Source organism: Terrapene carolina, unplaced genomic scaffold (genome assembly GCF_002925995.2).
Source record: "Terrapene carolina triunguis isolate 2854851 unplaced genomic scaffold, T_m_triunguis-2.0 Scaffold210, whole genome shotgun sequence".
Lineage (NCBI taxonomy): Eukaryota > Metazoa > Chordata > Testudines > Emydidae > Terrapene > Terrapene triunguis.
The window spans coordinates 13,030,544-13,053,674 of record NW_020664561.1 but is presented as its reverse complement, the minus strand read 5'-3'; the positions used below and the strand labels follow the sequence as shown (position 1 = coordinate 13,053,674).

Sequence of the window (23,131 nt, the reverse complement as noted above, 5' to 3'; positions counted from 1 at the left end):
TAAAATAGGCTTTTTATAAATTAATTTTCTAAAGAAACAACCTGTACTTAGTTTGCCGTGAATTTTAAAAAAAAAAATCCTTTTAGAAACTGCTCCTAGGCCTATTTTTAGAAGAGTCTTTTGGCAGGCCTCAATGCACCACCACTAAATAAAGTTACCTCCCCTTCCCCCCATTTCTGTTCAACCACTCACCAATGACTTACTTCTTTACACACTCAGGGCTGGTCCACACTACCCGCCTAATTCGGCGGGTAGAGATCGATCTTCTGGGATCGATTTATCGCATCTCATCTGGACGCGATAGATCGATCCCAGAAGCGCTCCCCCGTCGACTGCGGAACTCCTGCTCGCCGAGAGGAGGAAGCGCTGTCGACGGGGGAGCCTGCCTGCGTCGCGTGGACCCAAAGTAGGTACTTTTAGTTCGATCTAGGAAACGTCGACTTCAGCTACGCTATTCTCGTAGCTGAAGTTGCGTTTCCTATATCGATCCCCCGCCCCACTGTGGACCAGCCCTCAGTTTCAACTTTACTGCACCTGTTGCTGGTAAACACTGCAGAGCCAGGGGACTGGTATGTACCCTCAACAAAACACTGAAATCGATGACAAACAAAGTGCAGACAAATGCACAAAGTAAACTACAACAGGATTTTCACCTATAGTCTCTTACAACTGTAGTAATACAAGAGGTCACTTCTAACAGCAAGTACATAAATTTGAGATGGAAATATTATTTTCATGTTAATTGTGCCCCCTTTAGTGATTGTACAATTAGGCATCTGCTATGAGGCTATTCCACAATCCATTAGCTCTCGGTCCGTTTTTTCTAATATTCAACCTAAATTTTCTCTTTAATATTAATGTTATAGCCTCCTGTACCATGCAAAGTTTCTCTCTGCATTAATCTTCAAATCTCTGGAGTGTTATTTCTGCCTTTAGTCAGTTTCAGTTATTGTAGCTATTCTAAATCTTGCTTCACTCAATCCCACTAGCCCTCTCACTCACTTTTATAGTTCCTTTGAAATGCCTCCCCTTTGTAAACACCTTTCTAGTATTGAAAAGCCCAGAACTATGTGCCATGAAAAATCATAACACTTTTCTGAAAAGATCACTAAAACCTGTGACAACCATGTTAAATTAGAGGAAACAATACCAGACGAGGCTGAAGCTTCTACATCAGTCTCCTATTAGAGTTCATTCTGAAGGTACAAAGGATGTCTGTGCCACATGTGTTATTGACTACTCCTTTGTTATGGAAGGTAAATGTGAAACAGCTTTACCCACTACTCAGGGAGGGAATGCAGCCCTCAGCAAGTGAAATTTATAAGTATGTTATAGTTCAGATAATGCTCAAAATACCAGTCGACAGACATTATACAATCTTCCTAGACGCTCATCAATTTGCTAATTATCAGCTTGTCTCAATTGTCTCCTTCCTAGGCAAAGTTACTAAGATGGTGACGAAGGTACTCCTGCAGAATCTAATTTTAGGCAATACTCTAGACTCTTACATGGAGAAATCAGTGATCATACTAGTGGGATTTCTCCTTATGGCCACAAACAGTAGATCAACCACCATGTTTATTCTAGTGTATCAGCTATTTTCAACACAGCCTGATAGCCATCAGGAACTGTTAACCCATCTGCATGACGTGACAGAAGACGATTGACACAAGCTGATAATTAGCAAATTGATGGGTGTCTAGGAAGATTGTATAGGGTCTGTCAACTGGTATTTTGAGCATTATCTGAACTATAACATCTATAAATTTCACCAAAAACCTTCACACATGCGTAAGACTTCATGCTTCCCTTTCTCCTTTTACATTCCTGTTAAATCATTGGCTGATATCATGAGATGCCATAGGCTCAACTATTAAAGTACTGATGTCACAGCTATAAGCAGCCTTTTGCTATTGAGTGCAGAGACTCTGCTGCCCCAACATCCAGACAAAGCAAACATGTGGTCCAACAATCCCTTGCTCCAACTTAGACCAATGAGATGGACACAAAGTTAGTAGGAAGGGGAAACTGCTTTGAAATGTACCAAAATTAGTAAAGAGCCTAGATACTCAACTGCAACACTAGTCAGAAACATCAGTCTCCATCTGGAAGGAAGACTGCTCCCTCTCCTTAGATGCAGTGATTCATGCCTTGGTTGGTTGGACTACAGTAATGTCCTCAACCCAAGGACTGACCATGGAAAGTAAATGGAGATTACAGCTCATCGAACATGCAGTAGGTTCTCGCTTTAAAAAGAGCATTTCACGCTGCTTTTTTGCACACAGCACTTATTCCTCAAATTCAATTCTGGATTTAATATCAAGTCCTAGTCCAAAATACCTTTAGAACTATCTCTGTCTACATAAATACTACAAGAAAGGGCACAGTAGCTGCAAGTACCTAGGAAGAATCCCTTGGGAGCAAGGAATTTTCATTGGAAGTCCAAATTCCCATCTTCTTGCACTGTTTCATACAGCAGCAGACCAGGATGAATTAAATGTCTTTTCAATTTGAGGATGCAATACAAGACACCTCTTTGGAAAGGCTTTCCCTTCAACAGAAACAGTGACCAGTCTACTGGCAAGTTTTCTTCCCTCCCTACATAAACCTTTCTAAAGATGAGGTATGGAATATCACCTTACCAAGGGAGGAGCAAAGAAAGTACTCCTAATTTGGATAACAACCTTGAATTCTAGGTATTTCACACCTAAATACGGTGATTGTTACTCTACAAATACTCATATCACAGAAACCGCCAACTGTCCATATTTGAGTAATCTTATTAGTGAAATATAATGAAAAAATCTCTACTCAGAATACAAGGGGGACATCCTGGATCTACCCAACTGTCTCTTGGAACAGTTTCAGTGATTAGGACTTTGCAAAGGCTAAAGTCACGGTAAAGAAACTTGAGCATTATCTTTCTGAAAAAACTGCTGTTCCCAGAGCTCTTGGATGTCCACACAGGAGATCTTACCATGAGCTAATTGTTTGCCAATTAACTCAAAGTAGTTATAAGTTTGTAAAAGGCTAAATGTCAACTAAAATGTCACATCTTAAAGTGCTTGCTCCGGGTTAAAATAAAACTAGTGAAGACAAGTCCAATGACAGCTGAGGTACTTTACAAGAGCCAAGAAAGCGAAAGCTGAACTATTAGGAGGAAGGAATTTTTAGTCAGACTCTTATTAAAGCTGTTTATTTTTGTTAACACCTATTTCACTTAAATGACTAAATGCCATTTTGAATAAAAATGCCTTTATTAAATATAAAAAAACCCTTTTAATATGACCTTTAACATCTTAATTTAACACACACCTCAGATCACCCAGTGGTCCTCCCAAATTGTACACTATTTAAGGTAAAAGAAGTAGGAAACCCCCCTGAAGAGCTGAGATTACAAGCCTTCCTTCTTTATATATGTAATAAAGAAACAAAAAAGAGCACAAGCCCAATTTCTCAAAAATCCTTTGCAAGTCACTTAATAGCGCTTGGAAAATTCTGCTTTGTTGAAGATGATATCTAGCCTCTTTGAATTTTTATTCTGGGAGCCCATGAAAGGCTGTAGGGATTTAAATAACCCAGCAATGAATCTTACACCTTATTAAAATACCATTTTATTACTTTGACATGTACAGAATGAAAATAAGGCAAAATATATTATGTTGCTATTGCTCTTTAAATCATCTACAGAATGCAAACCACAAAAGGCACATGCAAAGCACAAAAGAAATCAATTTTTTAACCTGCAGTAAGCCTTGCCAAAGTCCTTGGTGGAACTGCATTCTTTTTTGCAACACACTGTATGACTTCAACTTTGTTGCTTTTAGTGACTTCTAAACAATTTGCTACACAGGAGGTCAGAAAAAGCACATATTTAGAAACTGAAAACAGCCTCCAGGAGTTTACTGCACACTACATGCCCTGGTGTCCACTGACTGCAGAACCAAAGTGAAATCTCAGTGGCAAAGGTTGAAGAGAAAAGTGATACCTTCTGGGGCAACTGCCAAATTCTGTTTCCATCAATCACATTCTTAGACTCACCCATTACTTCCTGACTTGGCACAAGAGCTCTCAAAAAGACAGGTTGACTGCTACCCATCTGTATGTGTGTCGCTGACTATGCAACTAGATACTCTATACAAACAGAAGGTTGGGGGAGAGGGGCCAGCAACCAGGCCATGGGTAAGAGGTCTGCAGTAAAGAGCAAGCCAACAAATCCTCCTCTAGAGAGTGATCAAGAAGCATTCTCTGAAGACAGCTTCCATGCAGTCAGGTGAAGGGTCCCAAAGTTCAGGTGGCGTAAACAGCCCTGGTCCTGTGATATCAGGTCCAGGCAGAGTGGGAGCAGTAGCAGAGGTACTACTGATAAGTCTACAGTGTGCCAAACCTGTGCCAGGGCAGCCATGCTGGGGCCATAAGAATAATTCTCGCCTGGTCCCACTTGATTTTCAGAAGGACCTTGTGAACGAGAACTGCAGGAAATGCGTAGAATAGGAGCTCTGTTCACTGAAGCAGCAAGGCAGCTGAAAGTGAATCCAGGCTGTGCCGGTGCAGCAAGCAAAACTGATGGCATTTCCTGTTCTGCTTGGTTGCGTACAGGTCTACCTGGGAGATGAACCTGGTGATCTCTGGGTGAAGGGACCACTCATAATAAGAGGAGAAACATCTGCTGAGTGATTGGCTAAGGCGTTCCAGGTTCCCGGAAGATGGGAAGCCTCAAGGTGGATGGAGTGCTGCACACAGAATTCCCAGACGGATGGCCTCCTGACACAGGGCAGAGGAGCATGCTCCTCCCTGCTTGCTGATGTAGAATATGGCCGCGGTGTTGTCCATCGGTACTTGTACTACTTTGCCTGTGATCTGGGGGAGAAACACTTGGCAAACTAAGTATCAGAGGGGTAGCTGTGTTAGTCTGGATCTGTAAAAAGCAACAGAGAGTCCTGTGGCACCTTTAAGACTAACAGATGTATTTGAGCATAGGCTTTCGTGGGTGAATGCCACTGGAGCATAAGCTTTTCATGGGTGGATGCATCCGACAAAGTGGGCATTCACCCACGAAAGCCTATGCTCAAATACATCTGTTAGTCTTAAAGGTGCCACAGGACTCTCTGTTGCTTTAGGCTCTGAGCTCCCTGTCATTTATGTACAGGAGGAGCTCTTCCTGGGACCACAGGCCCCGTGTCCTGAAGAGATCAAGATGGCCTCCCCAACCTAGGTCTGAAGCGTCCGACACTAGGGACACTGACAGCTGGGCGGGGGTGGGTGGGCAACAAAGGGGACACCCCCATTGCTGACCAGAGGTCCTTCCACCAGTCGAGGGAGGCAAGGACCGGGGCTGGAACACAAAGCACCAAGTCCAAGTGGTGCCTGTTCGGTGAGCTAACCACGTCTGCACAAGTCTGAGGCACAGCCCTGCATGCCGTACTACGTAAGTGCACGTGGCCAAGTGTCCCAGGAGCCTGCGGCAAATCCGGGTTTTTGTGATTGGTTGAGCCATGACCCTGGATATCAGGTCTGACATTGTCTGGAATCGAGCCTCTGGAAGAAACACTCTGGCCTACGTTGAGTCTAGCACTGTCCTGATAAACTGTATTCTCCGTACTGGAATGAGAGTAAACATTTGTGCGTTTATCAACAGGCCCAGTGCTTGGAAGGTGGTTTGGACCAGGGTGATGTTGTTCTTTACTAGAGCCTCTGAGTGACCCTCAATCAGTCAGTCATTGAGGTATGGGTAGACTTGAATGCCTTGTCTTCTGAGGCACACCACTACCACGGCCATACATTTTGTAAAAACCCAGGGGGCTGCGGACAGGCCAAAAGGGAGAAAGGTGAATTGATAATGAGTCTGGTTTACTATAAACCTGAGGAATCTTCTGTGGCCATGGAAGATGGAGATATGAAAGTAAAAGCATCCTTCAAGTTGAGTGCAGCGTACTAGTCACCTGGATCTAGGGAGGGGATAATGGAGGCCAGGGAGACCACGTGGAACCTCAGTTTATTGAGATATCTGTTGAGGCGAAGCAGGTCCAGGATGAGGCGAAGACCCCCTTTGGCCTTTGGGATTAGAAAATATAGGAAGTAAAACTCCTTCCCTCTCAAGTTTTGAAGCACCTCTTCCACAGCCCCAACCCATTTGAGGGTTTGCATCTCCTGGGCTAGGAGTTGCTCGTGAGAAGGGTCCCTGAAGAGGGATGGGGATGGAAGATGGGAGGCAGGGATGGATGAAAACAGAAGGATATAACCATTCACCATTATATTTAGCAATCAGCTGTCCAGTGTAATGAGGGACCACACCAGGCTGAAGTAGGAAAGTCAGTCCAAAAACAACAGGGAGGAGGAGGAAGAAGCCTGTACCAGAGGAGGGGCTTCTTCCTCTTCTTCAGGCTCAGTTACCTCCATGGGGCTCACATCCTGTGTATCAGTACCAGAGTCCAGTGCCAAGTGGTGTGGGAGCCCACCTCTTGGAAACAACCGAGTATGCCTGGTGGGATGACAGACCCTGTACCAGGGGAAACCCCCATGAGTTCCAGAATGGCCATTGCAGAGCCCACTGTCCATCTGGCCAGTTACCAGCAGGTGGACCCACACTGGGGTCCGACAGCGTGTAATATGGGTATTGGTGGCAGCCCTTGGGATGGGTGTAGGTCTTCACTTCAGAATCTGACAAAGAGTCCTCCCGAGGTGACCATATAGGAGCGGTACCCCTCACTTCTGCTGTTTGGTGGCAAGGGTCTTGGATTTGATGCCGGAACAGGGATGATCTCATAAAAGTAAGGTCGGCTTACGCCTGCAAGGTACTGAAGGTCCCGGTGCTGGGAAGGAACTCTGAGCACCTTGCTCTCTCCTGCTCGTGCTCTTCGAAGCTGGCAGTTTTCCCATCAGAGTCGGTGGTACTGGGACCAGCATTAAGTCCCTGGTTGCTGCAAAGCCCTCTGGGGTAGAAGGCACCATGATTCCGCTGGTGCTGCAATGACTTTCTGATGCAGGCAGGGGGTCCTGCACCGGACTCAACGTCCCTCTGGGCAGAGTTGACGGTGCCGCCATGGGACTAGGGGTTGAGGAGTGGCCCAACGCAGGTCGCACTCTACTGCCTTCCGCTTGTTTTCCTTTCTTCAGCACTGGAGAGCACTCTCTCTCGGAGCACTGCTTTTTATGTTTTTTCCTCGGCACCAGAGATGGAGAACGGTGCCAGGAAATGCACAGTGCCAACGGGGCACTTTGCACCGAGGCCGAAGTGCTCAGTACTGAATCTGAGCAGCTTGGCTCTGACACCTGTCTAAAAGCAGTTTCCATGAGGATAGCCCTCAGCCTAACATCTTTGTCTTTCTTCATACGAGGCTTAAAGTCCCAACAAAGCTGACATAAGTCTTACGTAAGCCTCTCCCAGACACTTCAGACAACTGGAGTGAGGTTCACTCACAGGCAAAGGCTTGCCACAGAAGGCACAAGGTTTGAAGCCTGGGGCATGCCCGGCACCAGGGGAGAAGGGAACCCCTCTATGATAAAGGAAGGGATCCAACTATCTACACTAGTACTATTCACAATATTTACACTACAACTATACTAAGAATAATACACTAAGATACAGAGAAGAAAACCACTGAAAAATGCCTTGCCAAAGCAAAAAGAGTTATTCCAACAACCGTCATGGACGGCAAAAAGGAACTCAGAGGGTGCGGGTCTGGCAGTGCCCCTTTATATCAGCGCATAAGCATGCAGCACCAGAGGGCACTAGAGCTGGCCCAGTGGACACCAGTGAGAGAAAAACCTCTGACAATGGTGCACGCAGTGCATTCACACCTAATGTGGAAGGGAAATGAGCAAGCCCTTGAAGAAACTTCATCTGCTAACAGTTAAGATTTTTAAGTGCAGGTCCAAGAAACAAATGATTAGACATATTTAAAAACAAAAAACCTCAAACATTAAAAAAAAAAAGGAGTCAGCTAGGATTAACTTCAAAATTCTGTCACCATACCTAACACATTATCCATTAACTCATGGACTTGTATTGGAATTCGTCATTTTTGGTTGTCTCTTATGATATCGTCTTCTTCCATACATTTGGTAACTTTTTAAAAAATATGTATTATATCTAGGCTTTTTTTTCTACTGGTGGCTCACATCTACACAGTACCTCAATATTGGTGCACATAACAAAATTCATTCCACATGTGACTGAAAAAAATTAGAGGGAACATTGCTCGTATGGCATCCAACTGTGCCCCGATAAACTCTAGATGTTGCCCCAGTGTTAGCGTAGATTTTTCCAGGTTTAGGTGAAGGCCGAGTCTCAAGAAAAGGTCCACTGTCATTTGTATGGCGTTAAGGGCATCGGTTCCAGATGGTGCCTTGAGAAGACAGTCGTCAAAGTATGCATCTGAAGAAGTGGGTTTTTTACCCACGAAAGCGTATGCCCAAATAAATCTGTTAGTTTTTAAGGTGCCACTAGACTCCCTGTTGTTTTTGTAATTCCTGTAGTTATCTACAAGGATGTTATGCAAATTTCAACAGGAAGGAAAGTGGCCTGGGAGATATTTTTTTCATAGATTCATAGATTCTAGGACTGGAAGGAACCTCGAGAGGTCATCGAGTCCAGTCCCCTGCCCTCATGGCAGGTCCAAATACTGTCTAGACCATCCCTGATAGACATTTATCTAACCTACTCTTAAATATCTCCAGAGATGGAGATTCCACAACCTCCCTAGGCAATTTATTCCAGTGTTTAACCACCCTGACAGTTAGGAAATTTTTCCTAATGTCCAACCTAAACCTCCCTTGCTGCACTCTAAGCCCATTGCTTCTTGTTCTATCCTTAGAGACTAAGGTGAACAAGTTTTCTCCCTCCTTCTTATGACACCCTTTTAGATACCTGAAAACTGCTATCATGTCCCCTCTCAGTCTTCTCTTTTCCAAACTAAACAAACCCAATTCTTTCAGCCTTCCTTCATAGGTCATGTTCTCAAGACCTTTAATCATTCTTGTTGCTCTTCTCTGGACCCTTTCCAATTTCTCCACATCTTTCTTGAAATGCGGTGCCCAGAACTGGACACAATACTCCAGTTGAGGCCTAACCAGCGCAGAGTAGAGCAGAAGAATGACTTCTTGTGTCTTGCTCACAACACACCTGTTAATACATCCCAGAATCACGTTCGCTTTTTTTGCAACAGCATCACACTGCTGACTCATATTTAGCTTGTGGTCCACTAGAACCCCTAGATCCCTTTCTGCCGTACTCCTTCCTAGACAGTCTCTTCCCATTCTGTATGTGTGAAACTGATTTTTCCTCCCTAAGTGGAGCACTTTGCATTTGTCTTTATTAAACTTCATCCTGTTTACCTCAGACCATTTCTCCAATTTGTCCAGATCATTTTGAATTATGACCCTGTCCTCCAAAGCAGTTGCAATCCCTCCCAGTTTGGTATCATCTGCAAACTTAATAAGCGTACTTTCTATGCCAATATCTAAGTCGTTAATGAAGCTATTGAACAGAGCCGGTCCCAAAACAGATCCCTGATAACAGATAATCTGGATGGGAGATGTACATAAGACAGTTTCTGTTAAGATGTGGTCTACACCTAAGACTAAGAATGCCTCTCAACCATGCACATGACTAGACTAACTGGCAAGTATCAGATCACACTCCAAATCAACACATGCCTGAAGTATGACAGGATCATAGGTCTGGCATGAACAATTCAAGTGATTCTCCTCAGGCAGTTATCCATTGCTGGGGTGAAATACAAGAGCACTCTTGAAATGATTTTATATTATGGGAAGTCACATTGTCACTCCATAATTAAGGCACAAGGAAGTCTATTGTTATAAGACTGATTGTCACCTTCTCTAATGAAAATTATAATCATTCTGATCTACACATCTTTTTGAAAATTTAAACAGGTGAAAAACTCACCATGTATTAACTAGCAATTCCATTGAAAATAAAAAGTTGCTGGAAAATGATGTTTGCAGATCTTCATTATGGAAATGCAGTGTCAGATCCAGAGCTGATTCCAGGATGTTGAATATGAACAGAAAATTGATTTCTTGATCATTTTATAGTTAAGTGTTTAATCTGATTCTGCGAAGGAGGACAAGATTTTAACTATCGTCCCCATTTGTTATAACCTTTCAAATTTCAAGTGAAATTGAATAATAGTTTTCAGCTTTAAGCATTAAGAATATAGTACAAAAAGGATTTTTTTTTACATCAAGAGTATAATGTAATCAGATTTACAGTAATCAGAAAAAAGTTTACTGTTCCAATACTTTAACAGCACATCAGCATCAACATACCTTAAATATTAAAACATTTCACCCAGCAATTAATTATTTCTTCTATTTTGTGCACATAGGTGGTGGTTGTAGAGTGAGTCAGGCTCTAAGCTGCTGTTATATTTTAACGGTATACGAAATACTTGTTGGGGGAGGGGTAGAGAGAAATGACATGGTTTTAAAACAAAGTAAGAGATAGGCTAAGTTTTGGGACTTGATATTAAAGAGTTAATAATAAAACATTCCCCAATTAAAGTGACAAGTCTAAAATGGTGTCTGAAGGAGTTTTGGTTACTGCTGTTACTTTTAAACATTTTAGATGACTAAATAAAACAAATTAAGAAAAATATTTCAGGTTTTTTCAGTGTTACTTTTTTGCATTTAACAGTGCCTGGATACATGAGTTTCACTTTTCTTTCATGCACCAGCATGAAAATATAACATTCATGCACACTATTCTGGAGTTGAGGGGTAGAGAACTCAACTGCATGTCTTTCCCTAGGCATTGCAGGAAACAAAGCAACAGCTGCTGTTTTAGTATGAATACATGATCCTGTGGAATAGGGTTCTAACCAGAATGACCCCACCAGCGGGTACTTTTACATCAATGGGGGTATGCTCCTTTAAGAGGGCACCCACCCTGACTCCTTCCCAGCCAGGACTTTTCCACCAGGTCAAGGCAGTGCAATTTGACCATGCAATGAAGGTAGTTTTTGTAACTCCAGGCACAAGAATCCTAGTGGGCTAAGAAGGGTGTGAGTGAGCAGGTTCTTTTGGAAGCACAGGGCTATGTTTAAGATTCATTGAGAATGAAGGTGGCAGTCACTTTCTGGGGACACACTTTGTTATCTGCTTTCCCAATTTAAGTGTCCAGCTAGGGAGCTGGTCTGAAGGGGGTGGAGGGTGGCAGTAGCAGGATGAAAGGAGTCTTCATAGAGAGGCTTGAGAGAAGCAGCAGCTATGTATGGGACAGGGAATTTCCTCCATGGAGCCAATAGAGCAGGGAGGGCCAAAAGAGAAGAAGAGACTACTTCCCTACATGGAATCTGGGCAGAGGGCAGCAGCAGTGAACAATTACTGACATCTGAGTTTTATTAACTGTTATTTCCCTCATAGACCAGCCTCTGGTGCTTCCCTCAATGAAGTCATCCCAAGTGCTTATCACAATTTTTAGAGCCATAAATTCAACATTATGTATTCACTTCTCGATTAAATCAGAGCAACTGACAGGCTATCGGGAGGCACCATAAACTTTGTTATACAAAGTTTTAGTAACTGACAAAATGCTAAGAAAAACTATGGCAAATGTGAATAAATCGTATTCATATATAAATTTCCCCGCCATATGAAACCCATTTCCAAAACAGGATGGAAACTGGCCCAAAATCTGACAGCATATTACTATAATACCACTGTTGCAAAGCCTTTTCTAGAAGTATTATTACACAAATGACAGACTCAGATCAATCAGTTTTAATCTTTATTTCTAGCTTATTTATACATTGTGAGAAACTTCACTCCAGTGGACATTTCAAAATGCTGTACTAACAAAAATGGGTACAACTTTCACAGAAGAAACACAGCAATTATAACGTCTTTGCTAGGTTTCTTCATTTTTCAGTCCCATCAACTCTAATAAATTTGAACAGAAACAGAAGCACAGGTAACATTGCTGCGTAATGTATTTGCCAGCTACCTGCCATTGACTATAGGGTTGTGTGCATCAGAAAGTTGCACTGGTTTAACTTAAACTGTTTTTTAAACCTATATAGTTCAACTGGCATAAACGGCTGTTGGACGCACTCATATTTTTGTTTAAGTGTGGCATATTCTGGTTTGGCTTAAGCCTGTTTCTAACAGAGCTAAACTGAAATATGACATTCAAACCAAACAGGAGCATACACAGAGCTTTTTTGGAACAGATTTAGTTATCATTTTAAATTCACACCTTAAGTTAAAGCAGCTTTCTTAAATAGTCACACCCTATAATTATCTGATGGTAGACCTACAGGAATGTTATGGTTATTCTGTGGCTTTGGAAGTCTTAGGTCTTTGTGTGCTATACCTTCCACTAATTCTATTAGAGGTAGATAAGCAGCTTACCTGAATAAAAAGTGTTGATTTTGGCAAGTTCCTTCTCACAGGTTTGGAAGAACTTCTCCTCAAACTTGGCAAAATACCTCTTCACCGTGTCCTCGTCTGTGACTGTGAAACAAGAAGAAAAACTTTATAGTAAGAGAATAAGGAAAGAGGGCCATGAAATTACATGCCAGTGTTAATTTCGGTCTCTCTCAGTGGCAAATGTGAAAGTATTTCTCCAGAGAACAAGCCATCTTCCCCTGTAATAATTGGCAGAATGTCAGGAAATATCAAATCAAAGGACTCCTTGAGGGGACATAACCCTCACTTGACTGGAACATTTTTTGTTCTCTTATTCCAAATCTTTGCTGCAATGGAGTTTAATAATGCCCAAAATCTTGCAGGGAGAGGAAGGAGGAAGATTAATCAAGATGAGTAGTGACACACAAGGTGCAGCTACTGAGGGCACAAAGACATATCCCCTCAATTTCACTATCTAGTTAATCATTCTCCCGCCGAAACACTGCTGTAGGTCTCATGCACTCTCATTCCTGGTCCCTAAACCAACTTTCTGTACAGAAGCTGCACCTCTAGCAACAGATCAGATGAAAAGACTGCTCTTTTACTCTAGGAATTCAGGCTGGACTTTGTGTCAGCCCATAAAGGAAATAAATTTAAGGGTGAGTTAGAGGTAGACTGGTAAGATTCTGGTTTATAATTTTTATTTGGAGCAAATTCAATTTAAACACGTATTACCGATTTCTTTGGTAAAAACAGTGAAGTAAGAAATGGGGCTCTAAAATATGGGACTTTTTGCAAGCAGATAAGAAGAAAAGAGCCAATTGCCCAATAAGCTTAGTGTAAACAACTCCTGTTCTATTTTACTTTACTTCCACTCCTACATATATTTTCCTAAAACTATTTTTGCTGCCCAGTCAGTGCATAAGACACAAGTCTTCTGATACAAACTTGTCCAAAGTGTTTAATAAAACACAGGGGTTATTCCCAAGTTTAGTGCATCTGAAAGCCAAGGCGCAGCAATCAAAGAAGCAGTATGATAAATGCTCTGTGGTTCATACTTCAAGTACTATATTCCTGTCAATGTTTTACCATTACAGTCCTCCATTTTTGAGGGGTCTAACTTCAATTTGCATTGTGTTGGAATTGTATACAAGTTCTCAGCCCAGAAGAGATGCTGGTTTTACCATTTTTAAAAAATAAATTACCCAATTGAGCATTTACATTTATTAGGGCTACCATATGTCCGGATTTCCCCGGACATGTCCGGCTTTTCGGTCTATAAATAGCCGTCCGGGGGGGATTTTTAAAAATCTAAAAATGTCCGGGATTTCCCCCCGGTCAGCTATTTATAGACAGAAAAGCGGCGGCCAAGCACCGCTGGGCACCCAAAGCCCCTTCCCGGCTCCCCCCATCCCCTGCAGCCTTACCACGCTGTCCGGCCTGCAGCTGTCTTCCCCCTCCTCCCCTCCCCTGAACGCTCCGCCCCCCTGCTCCTCCCCCTCCCCTGCTTCCCGCAGGGGCAAGTAGGAGGCAGCAGCAGCAGGCAAGCTGGGGCGGGGGGGGGGGGCGAGGAGGAGAGCTCCGGGGAGGCGCGGCCCTGGCTGAGCGGCTCCCTCCGGCCCGGGCCGAGCGGCGCCTGGCGGCCTCAGCCCCGGTTCCGGCCGAGCACCCCCGGCCCGGCCCAGCCCGGCTCGGGCCCCAGCAGCGCCGGCCCTGGTTCTGGACAAGCACCTCCGGCCCAGCCCCAAGCCCCGGCCGGAGTGCAGCCTGATTCCTGGGCTCTTTAAAGCCGGCCCTGGTCAGGGGACAGGGAGGGGGGGTTGGATGGGTCGGGAGTTTGGACAGGGGCTGTCAGGGGGGCAGGGGTGTGGAGAGGGGTCGAGGCAGGCAGGTAGCAGAGGGGGTTGGATGGGTCAGGAGTTCTGGGGGTCCTGTCAGGGGGCGGGGAGCAGTTGGATAGGGCATGGATAGGGCACAGGAGTCCCCGGGGGTTTGTCTGGGGGCGGGGGTGTGAATATGGGGTGGGGGTATGGATAAGGGTCGGGGCAGTCAGGGGACAGGTAGGGTTGTAGGGGGTTCTCAGGAGGGGGCAGTCAGGGGACAAGAAGCAGGGCGGCTTAGATAGGAGGTGGAGTCCTAGGGGGCAGTTAGTGGCAGGGGTCCCAGGAGGGGGCAGTCAGGGGACAAGGAGCGGGGGGGGGGGTTTGGGGGTTCTGAGGGGGGCAATCAGGGGGTGGGAAGTGAGAGGGAGTGGATGGGGGCGGGGCTAGAGCGGGGCTCCTCCCCCCCCCGTGTCCTCTTTTTTGCTTGTGGAAATATGGTAACCCTAACATTTATACTGAGCCTGCAAAACACTAATTTGTGTTTAAAACAGAAGTCTCAGACTCCTACGTAGAGGGCCAAATTAAATTTTCTGTTAGAATTCATGGGTTCTAACAGAATCACTTCTCCCCCCCGTCATACCTGTTAGAATCCCCCCTCCACCTTCATACCACCCAGAAAGCTTGTGGTGTCTAAAAATATTTTCCAGTCATGCAGGGAAAAGCAGTACTGTATCTTCCCCCTGCCTTCCATAGACGACTTCTTTACACTACGGGTATTTTGCTACTTCTCTCCCCGTTCATATTTTCCCTCCTCAATGTGTTGCCCAACTTTTCCCATCCTGCCCAGATCTTTTTCTCTGGTTCATTTTGTTATGCTGTAGCAGTACGCTTCCAAATGAAACTTGCACAATGTTTCATTTTGAAACCAAAGATTCAGTTTCACTTTCAATCCCACTTTCAGGTGGCAGCTCAGTGGTATCCTTCAAAACAATTCACCGTGGCCAGCCTCATATTTCAGAGTCTGAGGTAAAGCGTTCCATGCTATGGAAACGACAGTGCATAACTTCAAAGGAGACATTTTAAGGACTCGTTTATAAAACCTCTTTACATTTTGTATTGACATGTAGCAATAAGAAAGGAACAGTTTTGTCTCATCTCAGTCTCTCTGCTGTCTTCTAAGAACTAGCAGAGGAAAACAAACCTTGAAAATAAAGCTGTACTAAGAGATTCTAAAAATCATATAATCATGAAGGCAGGTCAGAATTTAGGCCTTGGCTACACTTGCGAGTTACAGTGCTGTAAAGCCGCGCACAGTGCTGTAACTCACTCCCCGTCCACACTGGCAAGGCATTTGCAGCGCTGTATCTCCGTGGTTGCAGCGCTGCATGTACTCCACGTCCCCGAGCGGAATAGCGAGTATTGCGCTGCCGCTGCTGCGCTGCGGCGCCAGTGTGGCCACCCAAGGCGCTGTGAATGGCCTCCAGAAGTATTCAGCAGTATCCCACAATGCCTGTTCTAGCCACTCTGGTCATCAGTTCAAACTCTACTGCCCTGGCCTCAGGTAACCAACCATGTGACCCACCCTTTACATTCCCCGGGAAGTTTAAAAATCCCCTTCCTGTTTGCTCAGCCCGGCGTGGTGTGGAGTGCTATCAGCGAATCTTTCCAGGTGACCAGGCCTCCACGCGCCAAGCGAGCCCCAGCATGGAGCAATGGCGAGTTGCTGGACCTCATCAGTGTTTGGGGGGAGGAAGCTGTCCAGTCCCAGCTGCGCTCCAGCCGTAGGAATTACGATACCTTCGGGAAGGTATCAAAGGACATGATGGAAAGGGGCCATGACCAGGACGCCCTGCAGTGCAGGATTAAAGTGAAGGAGCTGCGGAGTGCCTACCGCAAAGCCCGCGACGCAAACGGCCACTCGGGTGCTCCCCCCGCGACCTGCCGATTCTACAAATGGATGCGATACTTGGGGTTAACCCCACCTCCACTCCGAGCACCACCACGGACACTTCAGAGCCGGTGTGGGAGGGGGAGGAGGAGGAGGAAAACGGGAGTGAGGGTGGTGGGCTGGATGGAGACACCCCGGAATCCCTGGAGCCATGCAGCCAGGAGCTCTTCTCGAGCCAGGAGGAAGGTAGCCAGTCGCAGCGGCCGGTACTTGGTGGAGGACAAACAGAAGAGCAGGTTCCCGGTAAGCGGGTTTTTTTTTCGGGAAGGAATTTTTTCGGTGCGGGCTCTTTGGGAGAGAAGGGTTAGGCATGCATGCCTAGATGCGGAATAGTGCATTGATGTGGTTTAGCACATCGCGGTAATCAGCCTTGGTAATCTCCTCGAATGTCTCATCCAGAACGTGTGCAATGCGCTTGCGCAGGTTTATCGGGAGAGCCACCATGGTCCCTGTCCCAGCCATGTTAAAGTGTCTGCGCCACTGTGCCGCGAGGGGCGGGGGGACCATTGCTGCACACAGGCAAGCTGCATATGGGCCAGGGCGGAAGCCGCATTGCAGTAGAAGACCCTCCCTTGCTTCCCAGGTCACCCTCAGCAGCGAGATATCGTCCAGGACGAACTCCTGTGGAAAATGTTGGGACAGTGTTCAGTGTAGGTGCCCCCTGAAGCTGTTGGCTCTCCCCAAGGCACAGAAACCCAGAGGACAGTGCAGCCCTGAAACAATCAGTCCCCCTTACTCACCATTTTGAGGCTCCCGTGGGATATGTGTGCTCTGTTTCGGACGGGAAAATTATGCTATTGTGTAGACCGTGTGTGTTTTCTACTCCTTAGGTGCGGGGGAAATTATTACTCTGTCTGGTATAAACAATGCTGCCTCTGTTAAATGTTGCATTTTGCCTATACAGCTGCATCAACCTTGAGACCTCAGCCGTCCCTCTTATCGCCTGCGCAGAGACTGCAAAGACTCAGGAAGAGACCGCGAAAAAGCAAAGAAGACATGCTGCAAGAAGTGATGTGGCAATCTATTAAAGAGAATGAGAAAGCACAGAACTGGAGGAAGAGAGAAAGCAGGATCCGCCAGGAAAACGCAGCGCACCGGCGGCAAAGCACAGAGCACCGGCGGCAAAGCACGGATCGGCTCATAAGCATCCTGCAGCGCCAAGCAGATGCTATCTAGGAGCTCGTAGCCATACAGAAGGAGCAGTACCGCAAACGCAAATGCCCCCCCCGCCCCCCCCACAGCCCTTGTCCCAAAACTCTTTCCGTTGTGCCCCACTGTCACCTCCAACTTCCGTGTTCTTCACGCCACCAGCTGCCTCCAACACCAGTATCTTCACCACCCAGCCCTGAAAACCACGACCCTTACCCTCTGCACTCAACCCCTATCACCATGCAGTATAGCTATCCTGAAGTGCAGCACTCACTGCACAGCACACCAGACAGGACATACGCGAATCTGTGATTGTACCATTCCCCACTCCACCCCCTTGTTTCTTTTCAATAAATAATTTTTTTTTCTTTTCAATAAATGGATTCTTTGGCTTTGAAAACATTCTTTATTATTGCATAAAGTAAAAGACTCCTTAGCCCAGGAAATAAACAAGCACTGCAAGTCTGCTTGTCTGCTTAGCAAACACGGATTCCTAAAGATTGGAACTACTGCACTTCACTCCCGTGCAGGGCACCAGATATCACTGCTGGTTTTCAGCCTCAAATTGCTCCCCCAAGGCATCCCTAATCCTTGCAGCCCCGCGCTGGGCCCCTGTAATAGCCCTGCTCTCTGGCTGTGCAAATTCAGCCTCCAGGTGTTGAACCTCGGCGGTCCATGCCTGAGTGAAGCTTTCACCCTTCCCTTCACAAATATTATGGAGGGTACAGCACGCGGATATAACCATGGGGATGCTGTTTTCGGCCAAGTCCAGCTTCCCATACAGAGATCGCCAGCGGCCCTTTAAACGGCCAAAGGCACACTCCACAGTCATTCAGCACCGGCTCAGCCTGTAGTTGAACCGTTCCTTGCTGCTGTCAAGGCTCCCTGTGTAGGGTTTCATGAGCCATGGCATTAATGGGTAAGTGGGATCTCCAAGGATCACAATGGGCATTTCAACTTCCCCTACGTGATCTTACGCTCTGGGAAAAAAGTCCCGGCCTGCATCTTCCTGAACAGCCAAGTGTTCCGAAAGATGCGTGCGTCATGCACCTTTCTGGGCCAGCCTGTGTTAATGTCAATGAAACGCCCACGGTGATCCACAAGCGCCTGGAGAACCATAGAGAAATACCCCTTCCGATTAACGTACTCGGATCCTAGGTGGGGTGGTGCCAGAATAGGAATGTGTGTCCCATTTATCGCCCCTCCACAGTTAGGGAACCCCATTTGTGCAAAGCCATCCACTATGTCCTGCACGTTACCCAGAGTCACGGTTCTTCTGAGTAGGATGCGATTAATGACCCTGCAAACTTGCATCAACACGATTCCAACGGTTGACTTTCCCACTGCAAACTGGTTTGCGACCGACTGGTAGCTGACTGGAGTTGTCAGCTTCCAGATTGCAATAGCCACCCGCTTCTCCACCGGCAGGGCAGCTCTCAATGGGGTGGGGGTGAGCTCCTCACACAGTCCCATGAAAGTGGCTTTTCTCATCCGAAAGTTCTGCAGCCACTGCTCGTCATCCCAGACTTCCATGACGATGTGATCCCACCACTCAGTGCTTGTTTCCCGAGCCCAAAAGCGGCATTCCATGGTGGTGAGCATGTCCATGAATGCCACAAGCAATTTCGTGTCGTACGCGAAATTAGCTCAATAGCATCGTCGGACTCCTCACTCTCACTTTGGATCTTAAGGAATAGTTCGACAGCCAAACGTGACGTGCTGGCGAGATAAGTCAGCATACGCCTCAGCAGTTCGGGCTTCATCTCTCGCAGACAGATCGCGCTGCACAGAAACCGTTGAAAGATGGCGCCAAAGGTGGACGGAAACAAAGGGATTTCTGGGATGCTAAGCGATGCATCACGGGGCATTGGGACAGGACCCAGAAAGCCCCGCACCCACGCCCCCTTCCCACAACCCACGGCGCCAGAATGGGAAGAGGTGCTCTGTGGGATAGCTGCCCATAATGCACCGCTCCCAATGGCACAGCAAATGCTGCAAATGTGGCCATGACAGTGCGCTGGGCAGCTGTCAGTGTGGACAGACTGCAGCGCTTTCCCTACTCAGCTGTACGAAGACAGGTTTAACTCACAGCGCTGTACAGCTGCAAGTGTATCCAAGGCCTTAGACACAAAACATGGTCGTGTCAAGTGAAAGGAAGGCTATCCAAATGCTGCAAAAATATTTACCAATTGTTCAACATCTTCCTTTAAACTCCAGTTTACTGGCTTCTGACTGGAGTGGATACCAGAGTCTTAAAAATCAGATTTTTTTTTCTGGTAACAAAAGGTTTCCTTTCAGTTCAGTTTCTCACTGCAGCTCAGTAATTTAGCTGCAATAATAGACTAATTCTGCCCAAGGCTATTCCATATTTATTTTTTTCAAAGTTGAACAGGACAAGGTTTTCTGCCATGTGAAAGCCATGATGCCAGAAGCTGACCTTGGATTAAGAGGCTCCATGACAACAGAAGCTGCTTTTACAAGGCACCTAGCTATAGCTGCCAAAAAGGACTGGCAGCAACTTTCCTTTATGCTTTTTCTAGATCCCTAATGGGTTTTTTGTTCTCATCCCCATGGTGCTGCCATGAAACTGGTTGAAGATGAAACTCTGATCAGTGTGATAACCTCTCAATTGTATCCCACAGCTTTCTATTTCAGGGGTGTGGACAAAGCACAGTAATTTTACAGAAAATTGTGTGGATTTCCACGTTTCCAATTCAGAGAAAGTAAGTGGGAAAAGCCATTCTCACTTGCAAAACCAAAAGTAAGAGAGAACCCTAAGCACCTTCTGACACACCTACACTTTTCAGTTTGTTGCATTTTGAGCTCAGACACCAGCTGAGAGATGGAAAAAGCATGATGGATATTAGTATACAAATTCCCTTCACAGACATTTACTATCTGAGTTAAAATATTTTCAGTACATTTGTAAGCAATTAGTTTAATGGCTTGTGTTCTGGCAGCTGTACTGTAATCACTGTAGCAACTAATTGTGAGAGACGCATACAGCTCTGCTTGGTCAGTTTCAGAGATGTTAATGGAGACAGTGTAGCTTTCCTTCATTCTACAACAGTGGTCTTGATATAAAATGTAACTATTAGAAAACTCCTTTAAGTTGCTACCTGGCTGACACTTAGGCCTGGTCTACACTAGGAGTTTATGTCGAATTTAGCGCCGTTACATCGAATTAACTCTGCACCCGTCCACACCACAAAGCTATTTAGTTCGACATAGAGGTCTCTTAAATTCGACTTCTGTACTCCTCCCCAATGAGGGGAGAAGCGCTAAATTCGACATGGCCATGTCGAATTAGGCTAGGTGTGGATGGAAATCGACGGTAATAGCTCCGGGAGCTATCCCACAGTGCACCACTCTGTTGACGCTCTGGACAGCAGTCCGAGCTCGGATGCTCTGACCAGCCACACAGGAAAAGCCCCGGGAAAATTTGAATTCCTTTTCCTGTCTGGCCAGTTTGAATCTCATTTCCTGTTTGGACATCGTGGCGAGCTCAGCAGCACTGGCAACGATGCAGAGCTCTCCAGCAGAGATGGCCGTGCAATCTCAGAATAGAAAGAGGGCCCCAGCATGGACTGATCGGGAAGTCTTGGATCTGATCGCTGTGTGGGGCGATGAGTCCGTGCTTTCCGAGCTGCGATCAAAAAGACAGAATGCAAAGATCTACGAGAAGATCTCTAAAGCCATGGCAGAGAGAGGATACAGCCGGGATGCAACGCAGTGCCGCGTGAAAATCAAGGAGCTGAGACAAGGCTACCAGAAGACCAAAGAGGCAAACGGACGCTCCGGATCCCAGCCCCAGACATGCCGTTTCTACGAGGCACTGCATTCCATCCTAGGTGCGGCCGCCACCACTACCCCACCACTGACGGTGGACTCTGAGGATGGGATATTGTCGAGGGCCGCTTCCTCGGACATGTTAGCGGACGGGGAAGATGAGGAAGGAGATGAGGAGGACGAGGCAGTCGACAGCGCTTACAACGCTGATTTCCCCGACAGCCAGGATCTCTTCATCACCCTTACAGAGATCCCCTACCAACCGTCCCCAGGCGTTAACCCGGACACAGAATCAGGGGAAGGATCAGTCGGTAAGTGTTTTAAACATGTAAACATTTATTTTTAACAGAACAGGAATATTAACAATATTAACAATGGGTTTTGCATGATTACTTTGCCCTAGGCGCTTAACGTTTCAGTCCCTGGCAGTGCAGCTACTGAAAAAAATCTAACAATGTCCGGTTTAGCATGATTGTTCTGCCCAAGCCGCTCTACTGTTTAGTCCCTGCCACTGCAGCTACAGTAAAATCCGGTCTATATGTCCAGGGATAGAGCTGAAATCCTCCAGGGACATCTCCACGAAGCTCTCCTGGAGGTAATTGGAAAGCCTTTGCATCAGGTTCCTGGGGAGAGCGGCCTTATTGGGTCCTCCGTAGTAGGAAACTTTTCCGCGCCAGGAGACAAGCAAGTACTCCGGGATCATTGCCCTGCAGAGCATGGCAGCATACGGCCCTGGTCTTTGCAGGCTTTCCCGAAGCATCCTTTCTTTTTCCGTCTCTGAAATCCTCATCAGAGTGATGTCGCTCATGGTGACCTGCTTTGAATTAGGTAGGGGAATGTTAGTATTGGGACTGCTTGCCTGTTCCTTTACAGAACTGTAACAGGCGGTTTACAGCCACGCGGTGGAGGCGGGAGAGGGGCAGCATACAGGGATCTTTCCCTGGGACAGCCGCGAGGGGGTGGGACAGGGGCAGAGTTCATGCTTGCCGGATTGCTGGCAGCAGGGACTGGCATTGCTTTCAACGTGAAAGGAGGCCAGTGCTATTATTAAAGTTTTAAGCAGCCACAAGTCTACGGCTTACCATGTCGGCCTGCTACACAAATTCCGGTGTCCTGCCCCGCTTCTCTGATCTGCACTGCAAGACCCCAGGCACTGAATGCGAAGGCCGAAAATTCGACCTTGTCCTGAGTGCGCATGTGATAGGTGCTGTGCATGGTCTTGTTCACAGAGAAAGACTATGTTCTTTGTTCACAACTAAATTTATCTTTCTGAGGAATTCACTCCCTTTTTCCCTTTCCCACAGCTGCGACTGTCTCCTGACCTAGCCTGGCATCACACTCCCAGAGGCTAGCGCAGATTAGGCGTAGGAAGAAGAGGACACGGGAGGACATGTTCTCGGAACTTATGGGCTGCTCCCGAGCCCAGGCAGCCCAGCAGACCCAGTGGAGGGAGAATATGTCCCAAATGCACCGATCTCACATGGAACGGGAGGAGAGGTGGCGGCAGGAAGACCAGCAAGCGACTCAAACGCTGCTTGGACTAATGAGGGAGCAAACGGACATGCTCCGGCGCCTTGTGGATGTTCTGCAGGACCGGAGGCAGGAGGACAGAGCCCCGCTGCAGTCTATCTGTAACCGCCCTTCCCCGCCACCAAGTCCCATACCCCCCTCACCCAAAGTCCAAAGAAGGAGGGGCGGCAGAGTCTGTGAAAACTCTCACTCCACCCCTGCAGACTGCTCAAGTACCAGAAGGCTGTCATTCCCCAAAATTTGACAAGTCGTTTCCTTCCCGCCTCACCCAAGCCCCCATCCAAGTTTCACCCCCCAGTTTCATGTGTAGTTGCTAATAAAAAATAAGTTTCTGTTAATTACTGTTTCCATCATGTTCTTTTAGAGGAGAGTGTGTCTGAAGTGGGGGGAAGGGGGTTGGTAAATGGACAGGACAGTCACCTTTACCAGGGTACAGAGGCGGGGGCAGGTTCAGCAGCAGGGCACACACACATTGCAGTCACTAGTTACCCTGGTCAGTCTGGGAGGTGGTTTTCATGTT

General features: G+C 46.5%; 1 protein-coding gene across 1 annotated transcript in view; it reads right to left on the bottom strand.

Annotated features, from left to right (window-relative positions):
* LOC112114863 (xenotropic and polytropic retrovirus receptor 1) overlaps window positions 1–23,131 on the bottom strand; it is a 242,524-nt gene that overhangs the window by 56,951 nt on the left and 162,442 nt on the right. Inside the window, exon 3 of the mRNA XM_024211775.2 lies at window positions 12,376–12,477. Coding sequence (XP_024067543.2) covers window positions 12,376–12,477 — 102 coding nt within the window. The remainder of the gene's footprint in view (window positions 1–12,375; window positions 12,478–23,131) is intronic.